Below are 21,202 nucleotides of genomic sequence, written 5' to 3'. Positions count from 1 at the left end.
TGCAGGGGTTTTTTTCCTTGTGGTCAGTGCCAAAAATAGGTCACATAGGGTGCAAGCAGGAACTGGGATAGTTGATCTGAAGCAGCCAGCCTGAGCCAACATCAAATGAGTGAATTCTACACCCTCTTCATTAGAACAGAGGTTGTTTCAGTTAATTAAATCAATAAGTTGCTTTTTTGGTACCTTGTTTTGTTTGGGTTCTTTTAAAGCTGTGACTTAGGAGCACTGCCATTCGCAGGTGTTTCAGTCAGAGTCGTGTGGGAGTTGGCACTGGTCTTCCAACCCGGGCCAAGAATTTCACGTTTTTTAAAAGGTCATAAAATAAAAGGTCAGCAAAAAAGAGCCAGCCCTAATGAAGGACACACGGCCCACGCAACCAACTGGCTGCAAGAAGCCGAGGCTGCTGAGGAAGCCACGGGGCAGGCAGCCCGGTTCGGCGCTACCCCTGGCAGCGGGGCACCGCGGGGCGCTGCCCTGGGCCGCCCCCGGGGCGGGCCGGGCGGGGGCGGTACCCGCAGCCGCTTACAAAGGGGTGGTGCGCGGCGCAGCGCCCAGCCCGAAGCCTCCGGCTGCTGAGGGCAAACAAACCCAGCCGGGCGTCGCGCGGCGCTCGGCCTCTCCGCGGCGGAGCGTCCCGGCCGCCCGCAGCGCATAAGGCTAAGGCTTTCCGACTTCAGCTACAGTGCTAGCTAAGTCGGGGAAGGCAACACGGAGCGAAGCCGCGCGTCCCCCCGCCTCCTCTCGGTATCGGGCTCTGGCGACAGCTGAGCGGGCCGGCATGGCGCGGGGACCGGAGCCGGCAGGCGAGCGGCGGTGCTGCGGTCAGTGCACGGCGGCGTAGGCGGCCCGGCCGGGCGGCCCGGTTGCCGGGCGCGGAGTGGGTGCGGGTGAGCGGGGCGGGGGGCGAGAGGCCCTGCCGAGGCTGCTGCGCCCTGCTGCCCGGGGATGCTGGGCTCCGGCGTCTCCCGGACGAGGAACGGCGTTGGGTTGCTCCACGGCAGTGAATAGTACCCGGTGTGTACCGAAATGCGGTGGGCGTGCCCGAATCTCCTTTAGCATTTGTTTTTTATTTCTCGTTTAGGATCTGTGGCTGCCTATTTTACATCGGCGAAGTTTCTTCTTTATCTCGGACACGCACTGTCCACGTGGGTAAGTAAAACATTGCTCTGGTAGAAGCAGGTCTTCATTAATTTACCTGTGATGTACCTGAGCCTTATTGATACTTTCTAAAAAATCTTCACAAAATAACACACCACCACAAAGACAGAGGTCTTGTTACAACACCTTGGTCTTAAAAGCCTTCATAACCTTTACATCCATCATATGTGTCAGTGGACTCAGTTTTCACTCGTACAGAGCAGTGCAGTACTTGGTTTCCCAAAGGGCCTGGTTCTATACCTTTTTTCTCTTTTGAAGTAATTACAGAACCCATGAGACTCTGTAAGAGTGAGTTCTGACTGGAAAAAAGTAAGCGTGGGACTTGTCACAATGGAAATTCTTTCATTCTGCTATGTATTTCATGGACTTGTGTACTTACTACACTTAATAATGGGAAATACTGTAATGGACCTATTTCTGCCACTTGTTAGCAGACCTGTTTAGAGTGTCAGGACTGGTCTATTTTTCCGTCAAAATAATTGCCTTCTGAAATGCTCCTGTTCTTTGCTAACAAAACTTACTACACTTTCTACTCACTTGACAGATACTTAAAAAAAGAAAGTCTTAAAATGTTTAAACCACACCATTTGGGTCTATTCCATGTAAGAAAATTAGGCATATGTATAATACACTTTTAAGGCTGTGTCCAACTGCTTGATTGAAAAAGAAATGGAAACTTTCCTCCCTGGTAGTCCCTGTTTTGTCTTTAATCTTGGATTAGGACTGGTTTAATTTGCGCTTTGTATAGTGTTGAGCAAATGGCTGATAAACAGTTACAGCACTGCATGCCTAACTCTGGCAGCTCCTTGCTTTTACTAACCTGAAAGGTCATATTGGTGTTTCTGTTAATGGAAGAAGGTTTGGAGTGATATCAAATGCTTGTTTAAACAAGTGCAATATTTTAACAATTATTTATATTATTGTAGAAGCAGGGTGGTCATGTTCCTGCTTGGCTCACTGCTTTTCAGAGGCCAGGGTTGTTACCTCCAACAGTTGTCAGTAATGCCCACAAAGTACCTAACTGGCAGTTTGGCTAACTTGAGTTATTCCTCTCTGAATAACGCTTCAAAGCTCATCTGAACTGCTCTCAGAGTCCATGAGTAAAGGTGACAAAGCAGAGTTTGAAAACAGTTGCATGCTGTAACAAACATTAGACAGTGCAGTGTCAGTTCAGCTGTTTAGCAATATTAATATACTCCTTGTTTCAGTGTGCTTTCTTTTGTGCTGAAAATCTTGACTCAAAAAAACCTCCAAAAAACCAAACCTGCTGAAACAACAGAAATGCAGCTTTTTTTGACCGACTGCACCTTTTATATTTCCTAAGCTTTGGTGTTCTTGTCGTCTGAATGTTTTTGCTAACAGGAGCAATAAACAAGCACCTTAATCTTCAGAACTCACAGTAACAAATCATCTTTGTTCTAAAATGGCTATGTCCACAATACAAAACCTGCAAGAAATGTGGGTTTGCTGTAATTGAGAAAGCTAGTTTGGTTTATGTGTTACTAAGCCATTCCCAAATACAGAGAAGCTGTAAATGATGTTTTACATCTCCACAAATGGTCAGATTTGAACAAAGTCTAGGTTGTGTCTTTAGGCTCTTGTTCAGTAAAGCGTTTGAATGTGTGCTTCGCCTCAGTGATTGTAATAGGCTGGACTTCACTGCTGAACTGGAGTCTCAGACCTTACGCTGCCGCCTTTATGTTTTTCATTCATTGCTGCCTATCACTTGGCAGTAAAGAACAGAAGGAAACTGATTTCACCTTGTTTGTGCCAGACCTAATACTTGCCAGGAGGTCGGTTGCAACTCGCTTATCTGTGCCACTCAGACTTCGGGATGCCTGTCAGTAGGAAGCAGCCCAACTGGTGCTTACCCTGGTGGCCTCAGCTCTGAGCTCTGACTGTATACATTTAGTCTGAAATAATTATAAAGATAGGTAGAATAACTGAAGAGCAAAAGCCACTTTAAAAGAATGGTGGGGCTAGACAGCTGTAGTTATTTCAAAGGGCCAAAGTATACCTATATATGAGTGTTGAGAAATTTTAAAGGGGGGTTACGTATATATGACCAAGGCTTGGCTCATTTCTGAAGGCAGTATTTGCAGTTGAAATTTCAACAGTTTTTAGCTTGAAATTATATACTTGCTTCAAACTTTGTTAATTTGCTAATACTGTTCTGTAATGCAAATTTGTCTGTGGTTGCTCTTTGTTTTTTAATTCTTCACTTGTGCATCTAGGTTAGAAGAGCATTAGTTATCTCCTAAATTATCTGTGTGGATAGGCCAGATGAAAATATTTTGAGTAAATGTGTTGGGTAAGGTTGAACAGAGTTTACAGGCTCCTTAAATGAATTGTATAATAAATTCATGCTCTCACTGGAGTTCAGAGGATCTTCCTGTGAGTTTCATGTGAGATCAGCAGTGGCTGCCACTGGCTTTCACATACTTAGGTTTTTTTAAAACGCCTTTTTCATCTTGTCAGAATTCAGTAACTGAAACATCTCTGCATAAATAAAACCCAACAAACTTCTGATATGAAAATTTTATGTGAAGGTATTTTTTTTGCTTATTTTTCTAGTTTAAGAAGTTACCCAGACCAATCACAATTTAGCTAATCCACCTGCATGGATTTAAGTGCAATTCAGTAAAGAGGCACCACAGTTCATACTAAGTTTAAGTGAATGCTAGACATGGGAAATTATATCCCTGTATTTTCCTTGCTTGAATACTTCTATATACTTGGCTAACCATGGAATAAAAGTGGAATGTACTTTACAGAAGAATTTAGGTATCTCTGGAGAGTGAAAATTGGTTAATGATGTATGTGAGGCCACATTGAAGCTCATTGAGCTTGTATTTTCATTTTGTCATTGGCTCTGGTTGAAAGTACAAGATACTCAGAGTTTTTCCTTGAATGGGTGAAATTTTTCTTCCCATGTGATCGGGATGTAATTATTTTTCTGCCTGTGGTTAAGGAAACAAACACAAGTGTTTGAAGAAAACTACTTTGGAGAACTTCAATAACACTAAAAGGCAAATTCTTTTTCTGTGTCTGTGCTACACTAAAGACTTAAATAAAAATGTGCAGTTGTTTTGACCCTCTAAATAGCATGCTTTTTATGTGTACCTTGATTGCTGTGTTATATGTTAGGAAAGCAAAGTCCATGAAATCTAAAGTGCTTTTATGTTACACTGCCCTCAGCCCTTTAGCATATTTTGAGGTCCTTAGAAATTTGTGCTGTTCCTGGTATCACACAGCAGTTGCTTATTTAAGATAAGGCAGACAAGAAAACAGTTCCATGTTTGGCTTATAAAGCAACTGACATCAGGGACTGTGTGCCCTAGAATGTATGTATGACTTGTGTTCATCTGCTTTGTTACTGATTATATAAAGCATTTTCCGTAGTGTGTTTCATTAATGAGATGTGACAACATAAAAACCTCGATGTATTCTCTAGCAAGCTACAGGTCTGTTCAGTAGCAAACCTAAAAATGTTTTGAAAAGTATGAAAATTACTTGGCCATTGTTTAGCATGAACATAAAAGTTTTGCATTCTAAGCACTAGGTTAGTCTAGTAATAGGCTAAATCAGTTGAACTAGGAATGAGTTCACAGTAGGTTAAATGAGCTCTGATATTGTTACTGTTAGTAATAGGCTAATGCCTATTACTCAAGAATACTGAACTTTTGTTAGCATTTAGGACAACACCTTCTTTGATTTACCCATATCTGTCCTGAATTGTATTGACTTGCTTTGGCTTGACTGCCTCTTGCGTTTTGAGGCAGCATTTAAACTTTGATCATCTAACAGCAAACTGCCGCCTTGCAAAGCTATTTAAATAGTGTTGATAATAAATCTCTTGCTAATACTTGATCTGTGCTAGACAGTCTGTGTAAGCTTTCTGAGGCTTCTTGGATGTGGCTGGTAATGGACTTTGTCCTGTAATATTATAACAGAAAATATCTGGGATTTTTTGATGTGGTATTACAAGTCATGTTGCACTTGATTAGGACAGATAATTTAGTGATACTGGGATAAAATAAATGGTGACAGGATATAGTCATCAGAAAAACGCTGAGCCCCCAAAAAGTAAAATCAAAAAAACCCCACACAACCCTAACCAAAACACCCTCCACCTAAAAAGAACCCAAACAAAGAAGGTATATATTAAAAATTTATTTGATTATATACTTTTTTTAGGGCATTAATAACATAGTCAGCATGTGTGCTTGCAAAGTCCAAATAGTAATGTTGTGTATGTACTTTGTGTTGCTCTTGAAGGGAGATCGTATGTGGCATTTTGCTGTGTCTGTATTCCTGGTTGAACTGTATGGAAACAGCTTACTCCTGACTGCAGTCTATGGACTGGTTGTGGCGGGATCGGTTCTTCTCCTGGGAGCCATTATTGGAGACTGGGTGGACAAGAACTCCAGGCTCAAAGGTTAGATGCCTAGAGCAGTTTATTTACTTAAGCATGGATCCAATTAATGTAAAAGATAAAGCTGTTTGATTTAACTTCTCAAGTCAAATGTGAGAATGGGACTTAGGGTGGGATTTTTGTAAGAAGAGTAATTTTTCATGGTGGTAACGTTTACAGAGGTAATGTCAAAGACTGGGAAAACAGCTTTATGTCCACTACTCAGGCTAAACCGGTAGGATGTATAGAGATGTGTGGAAATGCAAAAGCTAATGTTAAGGACTACAGATGAGGTTCTTTAGGTTAATACTAACTTAGCTCATGTTGTTGTCTTCTGTCTGGTTACAAACATCCAGTTAAATATAAACATGCACTGCATTTGCATTATGCATATTTAAATGTGTTCTAGTCTGTTTTGTAAATAACATGGCATCGAGTTTTTCATACACGTTTTTCTAAGAGCTTATAAAGTAGCATCACTTCCATGGTATGCTAAAGATAAATTTTAGATACTTGAGCTAAGTCTTGTTTTTATCCATTTAAAAATAGTGTGAGAATTTAAATGGGTACAGTTTGGGTTTTGATTGAGAAAAGACTTACTTGGGCTATGAGTTGTTAAGAGCTATGAAGTTACATCAGATGTTAATTTGTTTCTATAAGACAATGGAAGATTTAAAATGTGGTATCAAGTATAGTTTTACCACTTATATTTTGAGGAGAGAATAGAAAAATAAAAATACTTGAAGAATCTATGCATGTTGCTTAATTATAACTTCCTTAAGCTTATAGGTAGTTCACTCTTATGTTAATAACTGTTGGTCTCTGTTTTGATTTAAAACAGTTGCCCAGACATCCTTGGTTGTACAGAACGCATCTGTCATCCTGTGTGGTATTATCCTGATGATTGTCTTCTTGTTTAAGACACAGCTTTTGACCTTATACCATGGATGGCTTCTTGTGAGTGCTTGAACTTGTTAATAGGGAATTAGCTTACAGAGAAACTCTGGGGAGCATGGGAGACAGATGAGTTTGTTATTCTCTCTAGTCTGTTTAGACATTCCTGTGAGCTAGAACTGGCAAATGAAACTTTCAGCTAATTGGGTCAACAGAGGTGATTGTTTTCTGTCAGAAATTGTAAAGTAGAGTTGGTTTTGTTTTGTCTAAAGAATAACAGTGAAAGATACAATTTCAAATGTAAAAGTGTCTTTTCTGGATGTACAGGGTAGGAGTGGAGATTTCCCTTGATCGATTTTCTCACCTTGTAACTTTTCCCCTCATTTCTCTAGACGGTGTGCTATATCCTGGTTATCACAATAGCAAATATTGCCAATTTGGCCAGCACTGCCACAGCGATCACAATTCAGAGGGACTGGATCGTTGTGGTTGCAGGGGAAGACAGAAGCAAACTGGCAGGTGAAATACATTGCCTTTTTAATACCTTAAATGTCTTACTTTCCAAGCTTCACTTTAGACTGGAATTTACAGAGGTCAGCACATCTTTCAACTCTAGAAATTATGAGAAAACAACAGCTAAAAAGGGAAACCTTTATTTTCCTCTTGCCTGCTCTGGACTGCACTTACTGAAATTAGAAATTACTGTTGTGATTCCAGTTCAGTTAGGTGTCCCTGAACTTCTTTGGTCCTCCTTTTAGTCCTACTGAAGTCTTTTCAGCAAGACTTTATTCTTGTTGAACAAATAAATATATATCACACTCTTAAACCAAATAACCAGTATTTAATAGGAAAACTATTAAATTGCAGGCACTTAAAGCCAAGTGTTGCAATAGTTTATTTTTAGGTCCCTGGAATGAAACAGAAAACTGTTGCGTAACTGGGCTCCTCGCATAGGGATCAAAAAGAGAGGTAGAAGAGAATGAAGTCCAGAACAGTAAAGTAGGTGGATGAGGAAATTGCAAGTAGGAAATGCTGTGCATGCAGATACACTTGAAATCTTGCACTTATCTCGCATTTGATGTCTAACATAGAGCTGTGAACACTTTTATTCAGTTGGAAATGAAAGCTGTGCATTCCTTTGACATCTGATACCTTTGGTATTAGACTGCAGACTTAATCTTTTTTGCCTAGTAAATATTTTTCCCTTTTCCCCGTTCTTGCACAGTAGCATGGCATTACTAGGAGAGAGAATGAGTTTCCATTCAAATTCTACTGCAGCTTTGTGGTCGTGACACTACGTGGATGTGATAGATTGCTTGGGATCCACCCCGAGGATGTATTGAACCTAACTCTCCTTTGCTGAGGGGTTCACACCAAGGGATGTATTACTGATCTTTGGCTGTGCTGCTGCTCTGTGTGGGAAGCAGCATTTTTTGCGATGAACTTGGGTAGGCTATATGGGCTCTGAATCAAACCTGTAAAGGGAATAAAGCCTTCCTGGATAGAGGAACTGATACTGAAGTGCAAACAAGGCACAGAGCAGCTTAACATTTCCAAGCCACTTATAGATCATTAAAGTAACTCTGGGACTAAAGTTTTAAGTCAGGTACTTGTGGAGTTAAGGCCTGGACAGCATTTCAGCTTCTGGGCTCTTAATTTTGTATGAAGCTGCCTAAATTGTCCCTAAAGTTCAGTTCACTGGCCAGAGTCCTTTTAGGGATTTAAATCCTTTACTGCAGATTTATTCTTGATGTTTATCTCCAGTGAAGGAATCATTTCCCCATCTCATCCAGGAGAGACTTGTTCTTAATTACATGCATTAGAAGTGTCTTGCTTTTATTTCCCAGTATATAAATAATTTTCCACCCTAGTCTTATATTTTGACCTGGTAGTGCCTTTCTAGGTCATGCCTTTGGTAGAGCAGCAGTACAGGTGAACTTTCTTTGTGTGTGAATCACAAGTAGGAAAAAATGCCATCTACGTGTAAAGCTTTAAAGTCCTAGTGGTTCTCATTAACCTTTCTTCTTGTGTCGGCTCTTATTCAGCAAATCAGCTCCCCAATCCTTGTGCTACTTACTACACATGAGATAAGGTGCAGACCACACCTGCAGAGTGCTGCTGCATGGGAGGCAGTCCTGCCTCTGAACTGCTTCATGATCTCAGAGTTGTATGACCACTTACATTCTGTAATGAGAAATAAGGCAAGAGGTTACTCTAAATTCTCGTGCAATGTAATTTAAACTGCACCCCCTCCCCATCCCTCCCAAAACTCCACTCAACTAAGCACAAACCTGTTTAAAGGATCTCTTTCAGGCTTAATAGGGTTGTTATATGTTTAATTATAATGGAACTTGTAGACTGTTGAAATTCCTTAACTTAAAAAATATTTGCTGCCAAGTCAATACTGGCATTTAACTGTTGGCCATCTCTGCACTGTAACCTTTCCTCAAAGAGAAGCCTTATTTAAGTTAGGTAGTGGAATAGGAAAACAAAATATGGCCTCAACTTCTTAATTGTTCTTGATTAATTTTTCCATTCAGTCTTAACTCTGTACCTTTTGAGTGGAAGCATTAGCCTTCCTCTAACTCAAGAAACAAAGTTTAGTTCTTGGAATATCTGAAACCAAACATTATGCAAGTATCTAACTTACTCATCTTAGTTAACCATCAGTCAGATAGCTAACATTGAATTAACTTTGAATTCTAAATAGAATAACCTAAATATTTATTGTAATGGCAAGGAACAGTTCTCTCAAGATTCAGAAAATCAGCTTCATACTGGAATACAGTTTCATTTGCCCTTCAATAGCTCTGATTTAATATTTGGACTTTAAAGTGGGTTTGAGGTGTACTTCTAAGCACCCTGAAGCCCTTATGTGCAAAACTGTTGAGGTAGCAACTTTTAGGGTTAGAACAGTGGCACTGTTAATTGGAGGTTTACAAGGGCCTAGAGGGTGTAATGTCAGTAAAGCTGACAACATAGGGGAGTGAGAGACCTCCCCTACCAGCGAATGGAAGATGCTGTCATGCTAAGAATGGACTGCGTGTTTTGACTGTAGACATCAAAGTGTGGAACAGAAAGGAGTGAGGACTTTGCTCAGTAAGATCAGAGAATGGTTGGTGGCAGTTGTAGGCAATGTGACTCGATAAGGAAATTCAAAGCCATTTCAAAGGTCTGCTGCTATCGTGGTGGGTACTGTGGTCACCAGTTATTGGAAGTAAATGGAGGAGATTAAGAAATACATGGTCCTGTATTGGGAGATAAAGGTTGCTAAAATTTAATTCCACCATATGAGACGCCTCTTAATGTCTGGATTTGTGCATGCTGCCTTTGAATGTTACAAAGATAGTCTTAAGAGTCCATAATGTCTTAGGATGTAAGGAGTATGCTTCCACAGTAAGCCGAGCGTGCTAAAGGTGAAAGGCCTCGTGCAGGCAAAACTGGCAGGGGTAGGGGTTTGGCTTCCAAACACCATGCTTGGTCCCAGAAAACTTAAACAGTGGTACACTCTAAAGGTGCCTCTGGTTACTACTCATAAATCCTGCTGGAACCATTTTCAGTTGAGCAAGACTTCTTAGTTTGATGTGTATACATGTGCAATCCTCAGTTATGTTAGTGACTGTTATTGCTATAAATGTCCAGCAGTTACTTCATATTATCAAATGATTTCTGACAGATATGAATGCCACAATAAGAAGAATTGATCAGTTGACCAATATCTTGGCCCCAATGGCAGTTGGTCAGATAATGACATTTGGCTCCCCAATGATTGGCTGTGGATTCATTTCTGGCTGGAACCTGATGTCAATGTGTGTGGAATATCTGCTGCTCTGGAAGGTTTATCAGAAAACTCCTACTCTGGCGCTCAAAGCTGCAAAAGTTGAAGAATCAGAACTGAAACAGCTGAATGCAAAGAAAGGTATTGAAAGCACAGAAGTTTTGAAAGCCTTTAGCGTTGATAGGCTTCAGCAAATATCTCTGCTTTGGTTGTTCTACCATGACATGATTAGTGCATTTAAACATAAAGAGCTACATTAAAACGCTAACTAACGTTGGTATTAAATTTTTTTATGGAAACGGAGCATTCAGTCCTAAGTCCGTTGAAAAGAAGCAGGCTATGCTTTCTTGTACCACAGTTTCATTGAATAAGTGGGAATTTAAATTAATAGGCATAAACTTTACTTGATCTTGCTGTACTGGTGGGATTCGACCACACTACAAAACATTTAAGTAATCAGAGGAAGGTGATTGGAGAATTTAACTGATAAACTCTGCAGCAGCAAACTTGCTGACTGCAAACAATTGTCTGGCAGTTTACAGTCTGCACTTTCCAGGCAGGAGTGTATCTAACAGTTGCATTTCTGTTTACAGAGAGTGACATGAAACCTGCTGAAGGAGTGCAGTTAATTGTTGAGAAAGATGTAACTGGCTTTGAGCCCCAACAGGAGAAGGAAGTCAGCTGTGCTGCCCGGATTGCTGAACCTTTCGTCACATTTCGTGATGGATGGGTTGCGTACTACAACCAGCCAGTGTTTCTTGCAGGCATGGGTCTTGCATTTCTGTATATGACTGTTCTGGGCTTTGATTGTATTACTACAGGCTATGCATACACTCAGGGTCTGAGTGGCTCTGTGCTAAGCCTCCTGATGGGTGCCTCGGCAGTCACTGGAATCATGGGAACAGTAGCTTTCACCTGGCTTCGTCGCAAATGTGGCCTGGTTCGCACGGGCCTTATTTCTGGAGTTGCTCAGTTTGCTTGTCTGGTCTTATGTGCCATCTCTGTGTTCATGCCTGGAAGTCCTCTGGATTTGACTGTTTCCCCATTTGCTGACATCAGTGCCAGGCTGTTTGAAAATGAACCATTACCTACTATAGCATCTCCAGAAGATAAGCCTGAAATGGTTTTTGCAACTGGAATGCCCAACTTGTTAAACGGGTCTACTACTCCTGCTAACGGTGACCCAGAGATGAGTCCTGAGCCTGTGCCTTTAATCTCTGTTAGTCTCCTGTTTGCAGGAGTCATTGCTGCTAGAGTTGGTAAGTGTTATGTCTCTCTTAAAATCTGATCTATTCACTGCTTTTAATTGTAAAAATTACAGTGCTTGTCAACTGAAGACAAATTTGAGTTTAGAATTTTAGGCTACAGTTGAAGTGCTGTTTTTCTAAGGCTAATTCATTACAGTTCACATAGAAAGTTAAATGATCTTGCAAGCCAATGCAGACACTGCAGTACTAATTTCTTCCATAGGACTAATAGAAGAGAAGTCATCATGCTTGGAGATTAGCGTAACTTGGCCTTTTTGGATGCCAATGATCTTCGTTCACCAACAAATAAAACCATTTGTTAATAGGAGACAGAACTAAACACATCTGCTATTAAAACCTTCAAAGTTAGCAGTTTACTACAGTGAATCCATTCATTAAATAAATTATCTAACTTTTAAATGTGGGACCAGCAGAGATTTTCCTTTGGATGGCAGCTGAATCTTTTGGTTAATGTGGTATTAATATATGTCAACAGAAGAGGCAGTCAATTATTTAAATGGTAATGAAGAGAAATTCTTACCTGTAGAAATTTTGTACTCAATTTCTGTGGTTTTGGCTACATTTTGAGGAACAAAATACTTGTCGTGTTTTTTTGAAGAAAACTTTTAAAACTGAATCATTAATATTATCAATACAGTATAGAAGTTAGCATCATGATTTACAAATGTGACTGGAAATTATGTATTCTGCATAATTTAAGGGTTTTTTTCAAACACACAAAACTGATTTTAGCTGGCATGGATACACTAAATATCTGTTTTACAGCTGTTTAAGGAACAATTGAGCAAAACATTGGTAATTTGATAGACATGTTGAAGCAAGATGTGATAGGCAAGTTACTGTGTCAAGCTGTATATATTCTTTCAGGAAATAGTAGAATAGGAAAGAGAATGTAAATTGCTTTTGACTGTCAGTGTGAACACCGTTCTAGTCTGACAACAGGCTAGCCTCTCCCATGTGTCTTTGGCAGAAGTGAATGTTTGGAAGTTGTGTTAGTAACAAAGCTTTCCATGAGAAGCCCCGTTGTATGGATTAACTGTTCTTTCTCTCCACAGGCCTTTGGTCTTTTGATTTGACTGTCACACAGTTGCTCCAAGAAAACGTGATAGAGTCTGAAAGAGGCATCATAAATGGTGTCCAAAACTCCATGAATTATCTTCTTGATCTGCTGCACTTCATCATGGTCATCTTGGCCCCAAACCCTGAAGCTTTTGGTTTATTGGTGCTTATTTCTGTGTCTTTTGTTGCGATGGGCCACATGATGTACTTCAGATATGCCCAAAAAACCTTGGGAAAACAACTTTTTGTTTGTTGCACTCCTGATCCCAAAGCAGTCCCCGATAGTTCACCACCTGGTAATACATCTACTGTCTGAAAGGAAGGATACGCTTCTCTTAACTCGCTACACAAGTATCATGGTTACTGCCTTTTCTGACCCTGTTTAAGGTGTTTCTCTAGAGTTGAATGCATACCTTAGTTTCTTGAGGAAGCTGTTTCAAGAGAGATAAAACTGATCTTACAGAGAACCTGTAAGAAATGTTTCATGTTTGGCAGATCATAGTCTAGTTGGATCTTGACAGTGTTTCAAAGGATCCCCGCAAGCAATACATCTACTATTTGATCACAAAAATAATGTTGAATTTGTCATACACATACACGCACCCCGCAGTGATACTGTGCAGTGGTGTTGCATAATCAATAATTCTTGTGCCTGCAGACCAAAAGAGGAGGATTTTTGAGTTGCTTCAGAATAACTTCCTATACAGTATTTGGTTTTGTGGGGTTTTTCTTTTTTCCTTTCTATGAACGGTTCTACTCTCCGGTTTTCTCAAGTTGGTAGAAACATCCATATTGGATTCCTGAAGCAAACTCTTAAGGTCTGATATTTTTCCCCAAAATACCTTAGTAGTTTTCTGTCTGTTCTGGTTTAACTTTACAGAAACACCTTTGTTGGGTTTTTGCATGTTTTTTTTACAAGTTAGGCAAGTGCTAGGTACATATTGTATTACACTTTTGTTGCACTTCATAAAGTAAACCGTAGCCTCATTTTTGCAGAAGCTATTGATGTAACACAAAGCACGGCTTTTTTAATTGCAAATGACAGGTCTGCTCGGGTTTGTGGCAGAGAGTGATAAGGTCAGGAGCACTGGTACAGAAAGATAGTCTAGGGCTAACTTAGTTTTTGCCTCAGAATACAAGCAGCTTTATTTTTGAATGCTACAGTTTTCAGAAACATTGATGGAGCCTGATGTGTTGGGAAATTATTAGTATTCCAGGCAGAAGTAAAAAAGTGGATTGCTTGGGTTCATCTGGTTTACATGTATACAGATTTTGACTCGGTTTTAAAATACAGCTAAGCCAGTAAGATGTTGGACTGTGTGGCCCTCTATAGCAACTTTGGAGCAATGAAGAATTACATATACTGCTGACTTTCAAGAGGTTCTGGCATGATTTTTTTGACCCTGCACGCGTACTACCACCATACTTCCACAGTCATTAACCCTGTGTCTACTTCTGTGGAAACTACTTTGCACACTTGGCTTTCTAAGAGTTGAACCTGGTAGTGGTCTGAGTTTTCCTGTGGCGTGACAGTATGACTCTAAACTTAAGTCTTTGTAAAATGTTTGCAAAACAAGTAGTATGAGAAAGCATACATCAGGAATTTGTGAGAAATATCCTCTGTAACTTTTAAGGCTTTATTTATTTTAGGTACTGTCCTTCACACAGTCATCTATGTCACCAGACTTCAACCCTGGAATGTAAGCGTGTGAACTCCATTCAAATTAAAGGCGTTACCCCAGAGCTGAATATAGGCCATTCGTCTTAAAATTCCTACTCATTACACTGTATGTCAAGCTAAACAGAATGTAAAAAGCCTCCTGTGGCTTTTATCTCGGATACAGCATTTTGTAAGCAGAGTGAAGGTGAACGAATGGAAATCCAACTTACTTGTAGCCCTCAGTATTCAGTAACTGGATGTAACGATTTTTCTCCTCTAATGGACCAAAACTAATGGTTACTGCTATATTACTGAAAGCTTCTCAGGGATGTTTTCACTAGGTTTATAAGTGTTTATACTTTGACCAAGCTTTTGGGTTTTTTGATATAATGAAGTAAAATATGTTACATTAGTAGTGTTTAAAATTGTGAGTCAATTCTGAGTAACTTCTTAAGAAAAAGGGAATTTTGCCATCAACAGAATTAAAGTCAGAAGATAAATAAAACAAGCTTATCTAGATTTGTAGAATAAATACGCCCAAGGGATAGCCTATAGAGTATGTGATAAGTATACTAGTAAATAAAACAATTGATTTGCCAAATATGTTTTCTCATGTGTATCTAATCTAAACTGGGACCAGATTTAATGTTGCTGAATATAATGAAAGGTAGCCCAAATACCAATGAATACCTCTACACTGCACTTTGAACATCTGAATGCCACTGGTAGATATTGGACTTGCTGGCCATCAGGGAAACGAAGCCAGCACACAAGAAGCTGTGTTTTTTAGCTGTAGCCTGCAGAACCTGATGTGCCTACAGCTTAATGCTGAAGCACTCAGCACCAGTCATCCTGAAGTCCAGAGAGCTCCAAAAACCTAACAAGTAGAGCTGGGAGCATGCCACGTTCCCATCTATTCACAAAGTCTTTTTTTTTTTTTTCCCCAAGAGCAGTATATTCTTATTTGAGTAGCAACTTCTTTCACAAATAGTTTCACTAAATAGTGCAATCCGGATCTCAAGACAAAAAAGTAGTATTGGGAAGGGGCTGGACCTTTGTACATCTAATATTTCTAGGTTCTTTATGTGCAGATACACAGCTGGAATGCAAGACAATCCTAAGAAGGAAGACAGGTGAATGTTACCTTTAAGAGGAAAATCTGAATTGGAAGTCTTGTATGTATAGGTCTGAGTCAGCTGTCCAAAAATGTACGCTGCTTGAGCACAGCCTGTTTGTGTGTAAGTCTAAGATGTATGCAGACACCTGTACTGAGTAGTGCTTTGAAGCAATGTGGAGCCTGAAGTCTTCCTTAGCAGGACTTTAATTAAGTAAGCATTTTTGGCCTTGTATTTATTTATTTTTTTAAAAATGTGTCCAATTTGGATGAAAACTGCCCTTAAAATGTGCGCACTAAAAATCAATCTTGCCAGAATAGCATATTTTATTATACAACCTTATGCTGGACATAGTATTGATTTTATGTATTACTGTTGTTAAAGCTAATGAATAAATTTGCATAAAATTTCATTTGTCCTGTATTATTGAGTTTGGGGACATCTTGGTATGCTGTATTTAGCATGAATCCTGTAGCTGATGGTTTTCTGTAACAATGGGGTGGAAGCAGTCATGAATTGCAGGCAAATAGCAGTGAGGAGACAGGAAAGAAGAGTAGTAAAAGCCTTTCAGTGACCCTGTAGTTCTGTCTTTAGTGAACTGACTTTTGTTTAGCATCCACAGTGGTAACTTACGGTAAAACAGCTAAAGGTGTGAGTTGTAGTCTTCCAGCCTCAGCTCAGGAGGACCAGCGTTGGTCATACGCAGCTTTGTGTGTTGGTTTGCTGAGCAGCAGAAAGCAAATGATTTTATCTTCCCACTCATCTTTTTACTGTATTGAAGTTGAGATGATGGCCTTCTGTAGCAGCTACCTGTAGGTAAGAAGACTGTATCGGAATGGTCACAAAGAAATAGGATACTTCTAATGTTCTGATTAAGGGTTTTTGATTTTATCCAGGACTGCTTCTTGTTATGTGTATTTAAGATACGTTTGTGTGGTGAATCGGTCCTTGGAAGAATAGTGTGTTCATTCAATAGGATTTCCCTGAACTGATTCCTCTTTGAACTGGAGGTTTTCCCATGAAAATACTTTAATGGGTGGTCCCGAATTTATTAGGTGTTATTCCCCCACAGGAATTAAAATGGTTAGTAATAATTAGTTACTGCCATCTGATAATTAGAATGTGGTGAGTAAAACCTACAGGCTTTGTTGCATGAATTAGACTTGGTATCATTAGGTTAAGTCATATACTTCTCTTATAGGAGCTACCAAAATGTCAACGTGAGATTTCCAGATTTAATTTTTAGGAATGTTTACCTCTGACACTGCTGCTTACAAACTAAGGGGAGTGTTAGAATACTCACTTGAAAATGCAGTTACGCTGATCCACCCCTGTAGGTCCAAAGAAAAAAGAATTGTGGATGGTATTGAGTAGTATACTTGCTGAATGAAGAACACTCTTTGAGTGAAAAAGGCCCTGCACAGTTGGCCACTTGGTGGTTTTCCTTTACTCGGGTGTTCACATTTTGCGAAGTGCTGTGTTTTCTAAGACCTGGTGGAACTCAGTGCTCAGCAGCCAAAGGCAGAATGATTAAAGACACACACCACTCTGGTCACTTGCTTGTCGCAGTGCTTTACTTACTAGGTAGTTGAGTTAACAACCCTGCCCGTGGAAGGCAATACATATTACATTATTACACTTTACTAATTTGCTCTGTAATACTTAACTGCTTTTAATTTCAAAGGGTTTTTTTTAAAAAACTGAGCATTGATGATGCAGGCATTGAAAATTGAATTGTATTAAAGGAAAAAGCGTAGAGCGAACACAGTCCCTTTGATCTGAAAAAAACCTAATCTGCTTCTTTACTAAGAACACAGTCTCTTTAAAAATTCCACAAGAGTAAGCAGGTTCATATCTAGTAGGTTTAAAATAATACATTTCCTGCTGGTTTTGCCTCTACAGAGTATGTGATGTCTATGTCCCAATTTAGCAGAGATAGCTTATTGCCTTTAAGAGTTGGCTGAGTGTTCGCTCAGTGGTCCCTGTCCAGATCACATCTTTTCACACTGCAGTGTTACACTCCTTTCCTGATAGACTCGGGCTTCTTTCATAGCTTCCTACACAAGGAGTTTTGCAAAGCCTGGACTTAAACTCTTAATCTGCAAAGGATAGCACTTTGCAGGTAAAGCTTCAGAAAGAAACCAAGCAGTCTGTAAGATTGTTTCTGCTAGAGAAGAGTGTAACTAATAGATGTAGCTTTTCTAAATCTCGCACTGTGGAGATGATAATGCTTTTTCTTCTGCTTCAAGATTAACCTATTTTCAGGTACTCCAGGAATACTTTGTGCCATACTCTGAATTTGTATCTTTCTCAAGTAGTTAGTACTAGAGAAGCTAGTAGTAAGTATTAGAGTAATTATTACCTTGCCCTCTGTACTCACACATTCTTTTTCCTGTTTGTGGGTGCTGTTAACTGCATGCTGTAATAATCACTGCAGGATTAAAAGTATTTTATTCCTGGGGTAAAACTATGCCTTTAGCTTTTGCTTTGACTGAGATTATGTTTTGCAACTCTGAAGGGCACAAAAACCTGAACAAGGATGTTTGCTTAAAGACTTGCAAAGTGCATGAACAAAGTGCATGCTGTTCAATAATGCTTTTTCAAATACTTAGCTTGTCCTTGTGTGGGTCAATATTTTTTTCTAGTTAAACTTTATTGTATTTGGTCAAAAGAGAAGCATGTAACCATGTGCTTTCCACTCTTATTCTAGATTCAGGGTGATGGAGCAATTTTTTTTCACACATAGAGTGTTAAGAATTCTTAATACTTTGTAAATGCATGGGAAGTTGCTTATATTTAGAAAATCCCTTATATTTAGAAATTCCCCACCTTTGGCACATAAGAGGAGAATGTACAGTAGACGCTGATATTAAAACTTCAGTAGATATCTAAGCATAGCCCATTAAGACCAAAAAAACCCCACAAACCAGCAAAACAGTTGTTAAAGCTGTGCAGATGGGCTCAGAAAATGCAGCCACTTTGTTCATCATAAGCCATTGTCCACTTCAGTCAGGGGAAGACAATATACAGGATATCCGCATCCCAGTGACACCACACCAGAGTCTGGAAATAAGCTCTTCCTTGAGCAGCAGAACTAGCAAAGCATGGTTTTCTCCATCTACGTGTTTCTCAGTCCTTACACACCCACAGCTGCAATAACCATAGCTCCTACCCCTGTCTTGTGTAATCCCAGCTCTTCCATGAGGTGTCCTCTCAGTGCTCACCTCTCCCCTCTTTTATCAGCTCTGCCCGATCCTCAGGAGTGATGTGAGTGCAAGGGGCCCATGAGTACACAGGGACTGATAGCCAGCTGACAGGACAAACAGCACATGAGACTTGTGCTCATGCCAGAGGCTTTTCCCTCAGACAAGGGAAAACATTTCAGACTTCTCTACCCAGCTGCCGATTCTCACAGAACTGTTGAAGTGAAACTTTGAGACCTTTCCTCCTTCATGACATTTGGATGGAATTAACCAAGTGGTTCAAAAACTCTTAGTCGGGAAGAGATGGAGGTGGCAGAGGACAGTGTGATTGAGTAGTCCTGTGTCCTTAGAACACACAGGTGAAATGGCATATGCCTGTAATGTGATGTGTGATAGAGCTGTATGTCTGTTTCCAGTAGCACATCTTAACATATGGATAAAGTGGTCCAGAAAAAACATTAAATCCAAAGTAGACAAGTGCCAGGCACTCACTACATCTAGGCACGACCAGCTGACTGCTTGAATTCTGGACAGGGAACACCTGTCTGGTTTTGCAGAGAAGAACCGTGAGGTTGTTACACAGCAAAGGACAAACTAAAGTCAACTACTACATAACATGAAAAAATAAATGGAAACAGATCCATAGCATGTACAAGTCATGAATTGAATCCCATAGGCTGCTGTTGTCTTTGGAATTGGGAAAAATGGAGTACTGCATGCCAGCATCCCACTTTTCCTTTGTGTCTGTACTAAGTGGAGAGAAATGAGAGGAATGCAGCAGTTGTAATTAGGGCTCTAGGAAATGAGACAAGAGTGGCAGAATTAGGGTCATGCTAACAATACCTGACATGTAAAAGGGGACGTGAAAAATCTGTAATCTTGCTTGAGAAGACAAGCATTACAAAGTCATATTACAGCATGCTTGAAACCCTGGAAGTGGTGGAGTTTCTAATCCTGAATGTCTTCAAAGGCAGGTACCGCTCTCCTAGCTCTGTTTTCCTCCAACTGCATGGAATATATTTCCGTGGTTCTTCCAGGACTGTACTGCCTCTGGAACCTCTGCTGAGACAGCAGGCTAGTCCACTGTGACTTTTCACGCCAGCTAACCACCAGATAATTGCCCTCCAGAGATATGTCTAATGGATAGCCTGTCCATCAATACATCTATCTTTTCATTTAATGTCTTGATGTTTGCTCTTTAAGTTTCTAAGCAATCTCTGAATTCACTATTACAAGCTGTTCTGCAGGATTAGTAAAGTGTCCAGGCATCTTGTATAAGAATGAAAGCTTTTTTCTTAGTACTGTCAAAACTCCACAATTACCTCAGTCAGATTTCATACAGCAGTGATACAGTGCATCTTCAGAGGCATGTTGCTGAAGACAGAAAGCTGAAATACATGGTGGAAAGAACAAATAGTTCATCTGAAAATCCTCTTTATTCTTAGAAGGTATAAGTAAACCAGTTTCAGCACCTTCTTATCTAAGGCTCCTTCTTAAGTGTGACACCTAAAGTGAAGAAAGCACACGTTCCTCACATTAACATTTTTAATACAGCTCAAACCACTTCAGATTATTTTTTTCTTGAACTAAAGGAATCAAATTGATGCCTCTTGATTAATGTTCATGCAATTTCTGCAGACAATCTTCTTTAACAAACAAAGTCTTCTGAATTACTTAGCACGGCAGTTAGGAATAGATTTTCCCTCAAGTTATTGTCGTACAACAGTGCAAATCTTTGTGTTTTTATTAAGCAGACTTGACAGAACTTTCCCAACATGTTTACAGGGAATATTCCCATTCAGATATCCTCTACAGTCTGCTGCTTTGAGCTCTCTTAGCTGTTTGCAGGCTGCTAACAAAGTGCTGCAGACCTTAACCTGGAGAATTTGGACCATGTGTTTTTAGGGCACCTTTTGGTTCAAAGTCTGCTGTAAAGGTAAATGCAATATTTAAATTCCATTATTTCTGGGATCTTCCATCCCCTGGCTGACCATATTAGATGTAAGAACTGACAGGTAGTTATAAAAATATGTGGTCTGTCCAGCTGAGAAAGAGGGAGGAGGAGTTGTCTGTGTTAGAAATATTTGCTCAGCTGCTACTGGAATAAGGCCAGTCAGTCACTGTTTACAGTATGAAGTGTGCTGCAGTGGATTTATCTTCTAAAGATAACAAAACAAGATAATTCATTCTTTGGGACAGTTTTGACAAAAGTTTCAGAGGAATCAAAATTATTTACTTGAAACTTCAGGAGCTTTTTTTTTATTATTTGCTTGGCTGCATTATGCTATTGCATGTCATCCTGTACTGACCTTGGCATTGCTCAGCCATGCCCAAAAAGAGCAAACTGTGATAACAGCTGGGAACCAAAGAAACACTAAACAGCCCATCAGAGCTGTGGAGCTTCCTTGGTGGATGTCTAAACAAAAGTAACTTCATCCATGAAATATTTTCTTTCAAGAAGCTTGGTGTGAGCAGGCAGAACTTGGCAGAAATCCGCGGCAAATTTCAGTAGCGTAATCTCAAGGTATTAGTGGGCTGAGTGGATGGGATCAAGAACAAACTCCCCTGCAACCCCTGCACACTGAGGAGCATTTAGAATACACGAAATAGCACTACAAGTAGCAGATACCCATGGAAGGAATGTTTAAAAAAA

General features: G+C 40.0%; 1 protein-coding gene across 1 annotated transcript; it reads left to right on the top strand.

The window, feature by feature from the left end:
- Positions 1-702: 702 nt before the first annotated feature.
- Positions 703-15,758, top strand: SLC40A1 (solute carrier family 40 member 1). Its single transcript, XM_084264933.1, has 8 exons — positions 703-821; positions 1,082-1,149; positions 5,437-5,596; positions 6,414-6,529; positions 6,859-6,985; positions 10,143-10,385; positions 10,838-11,503; positions 12,568-15,758. The coding sequence occupies exons 1-8, from the start codon at positions 779-781 to the stop codon at positions 12,885-12,887; spliced, it is 1,743 nt and encodes a 580-aa protein (XP_084121059.1). The 5' UTR covers positions 703-778; the 3' UTR covers positions 12,888-15,758.
- The last annotated feature ends 5,444 nt before the right edge of the window (positions 15,759-21,202 follow it).

The sequence above is a fragment of the Gallinula chloropus genome (assembly GCF_964237585.1).
Source record: "Gallinula chloropus genome assembly, chromosome: 5".
Taxonomy (NCBI): domain Eukaryota; kingdom Metazoa; phylum Chordata; class Aves; order Gruiformes; family Rallidae; genus Gallinula; species Gallinula chloropus.
This window is presented reverse-complemented; position numbering and strand designations above follow the sequence as displayed.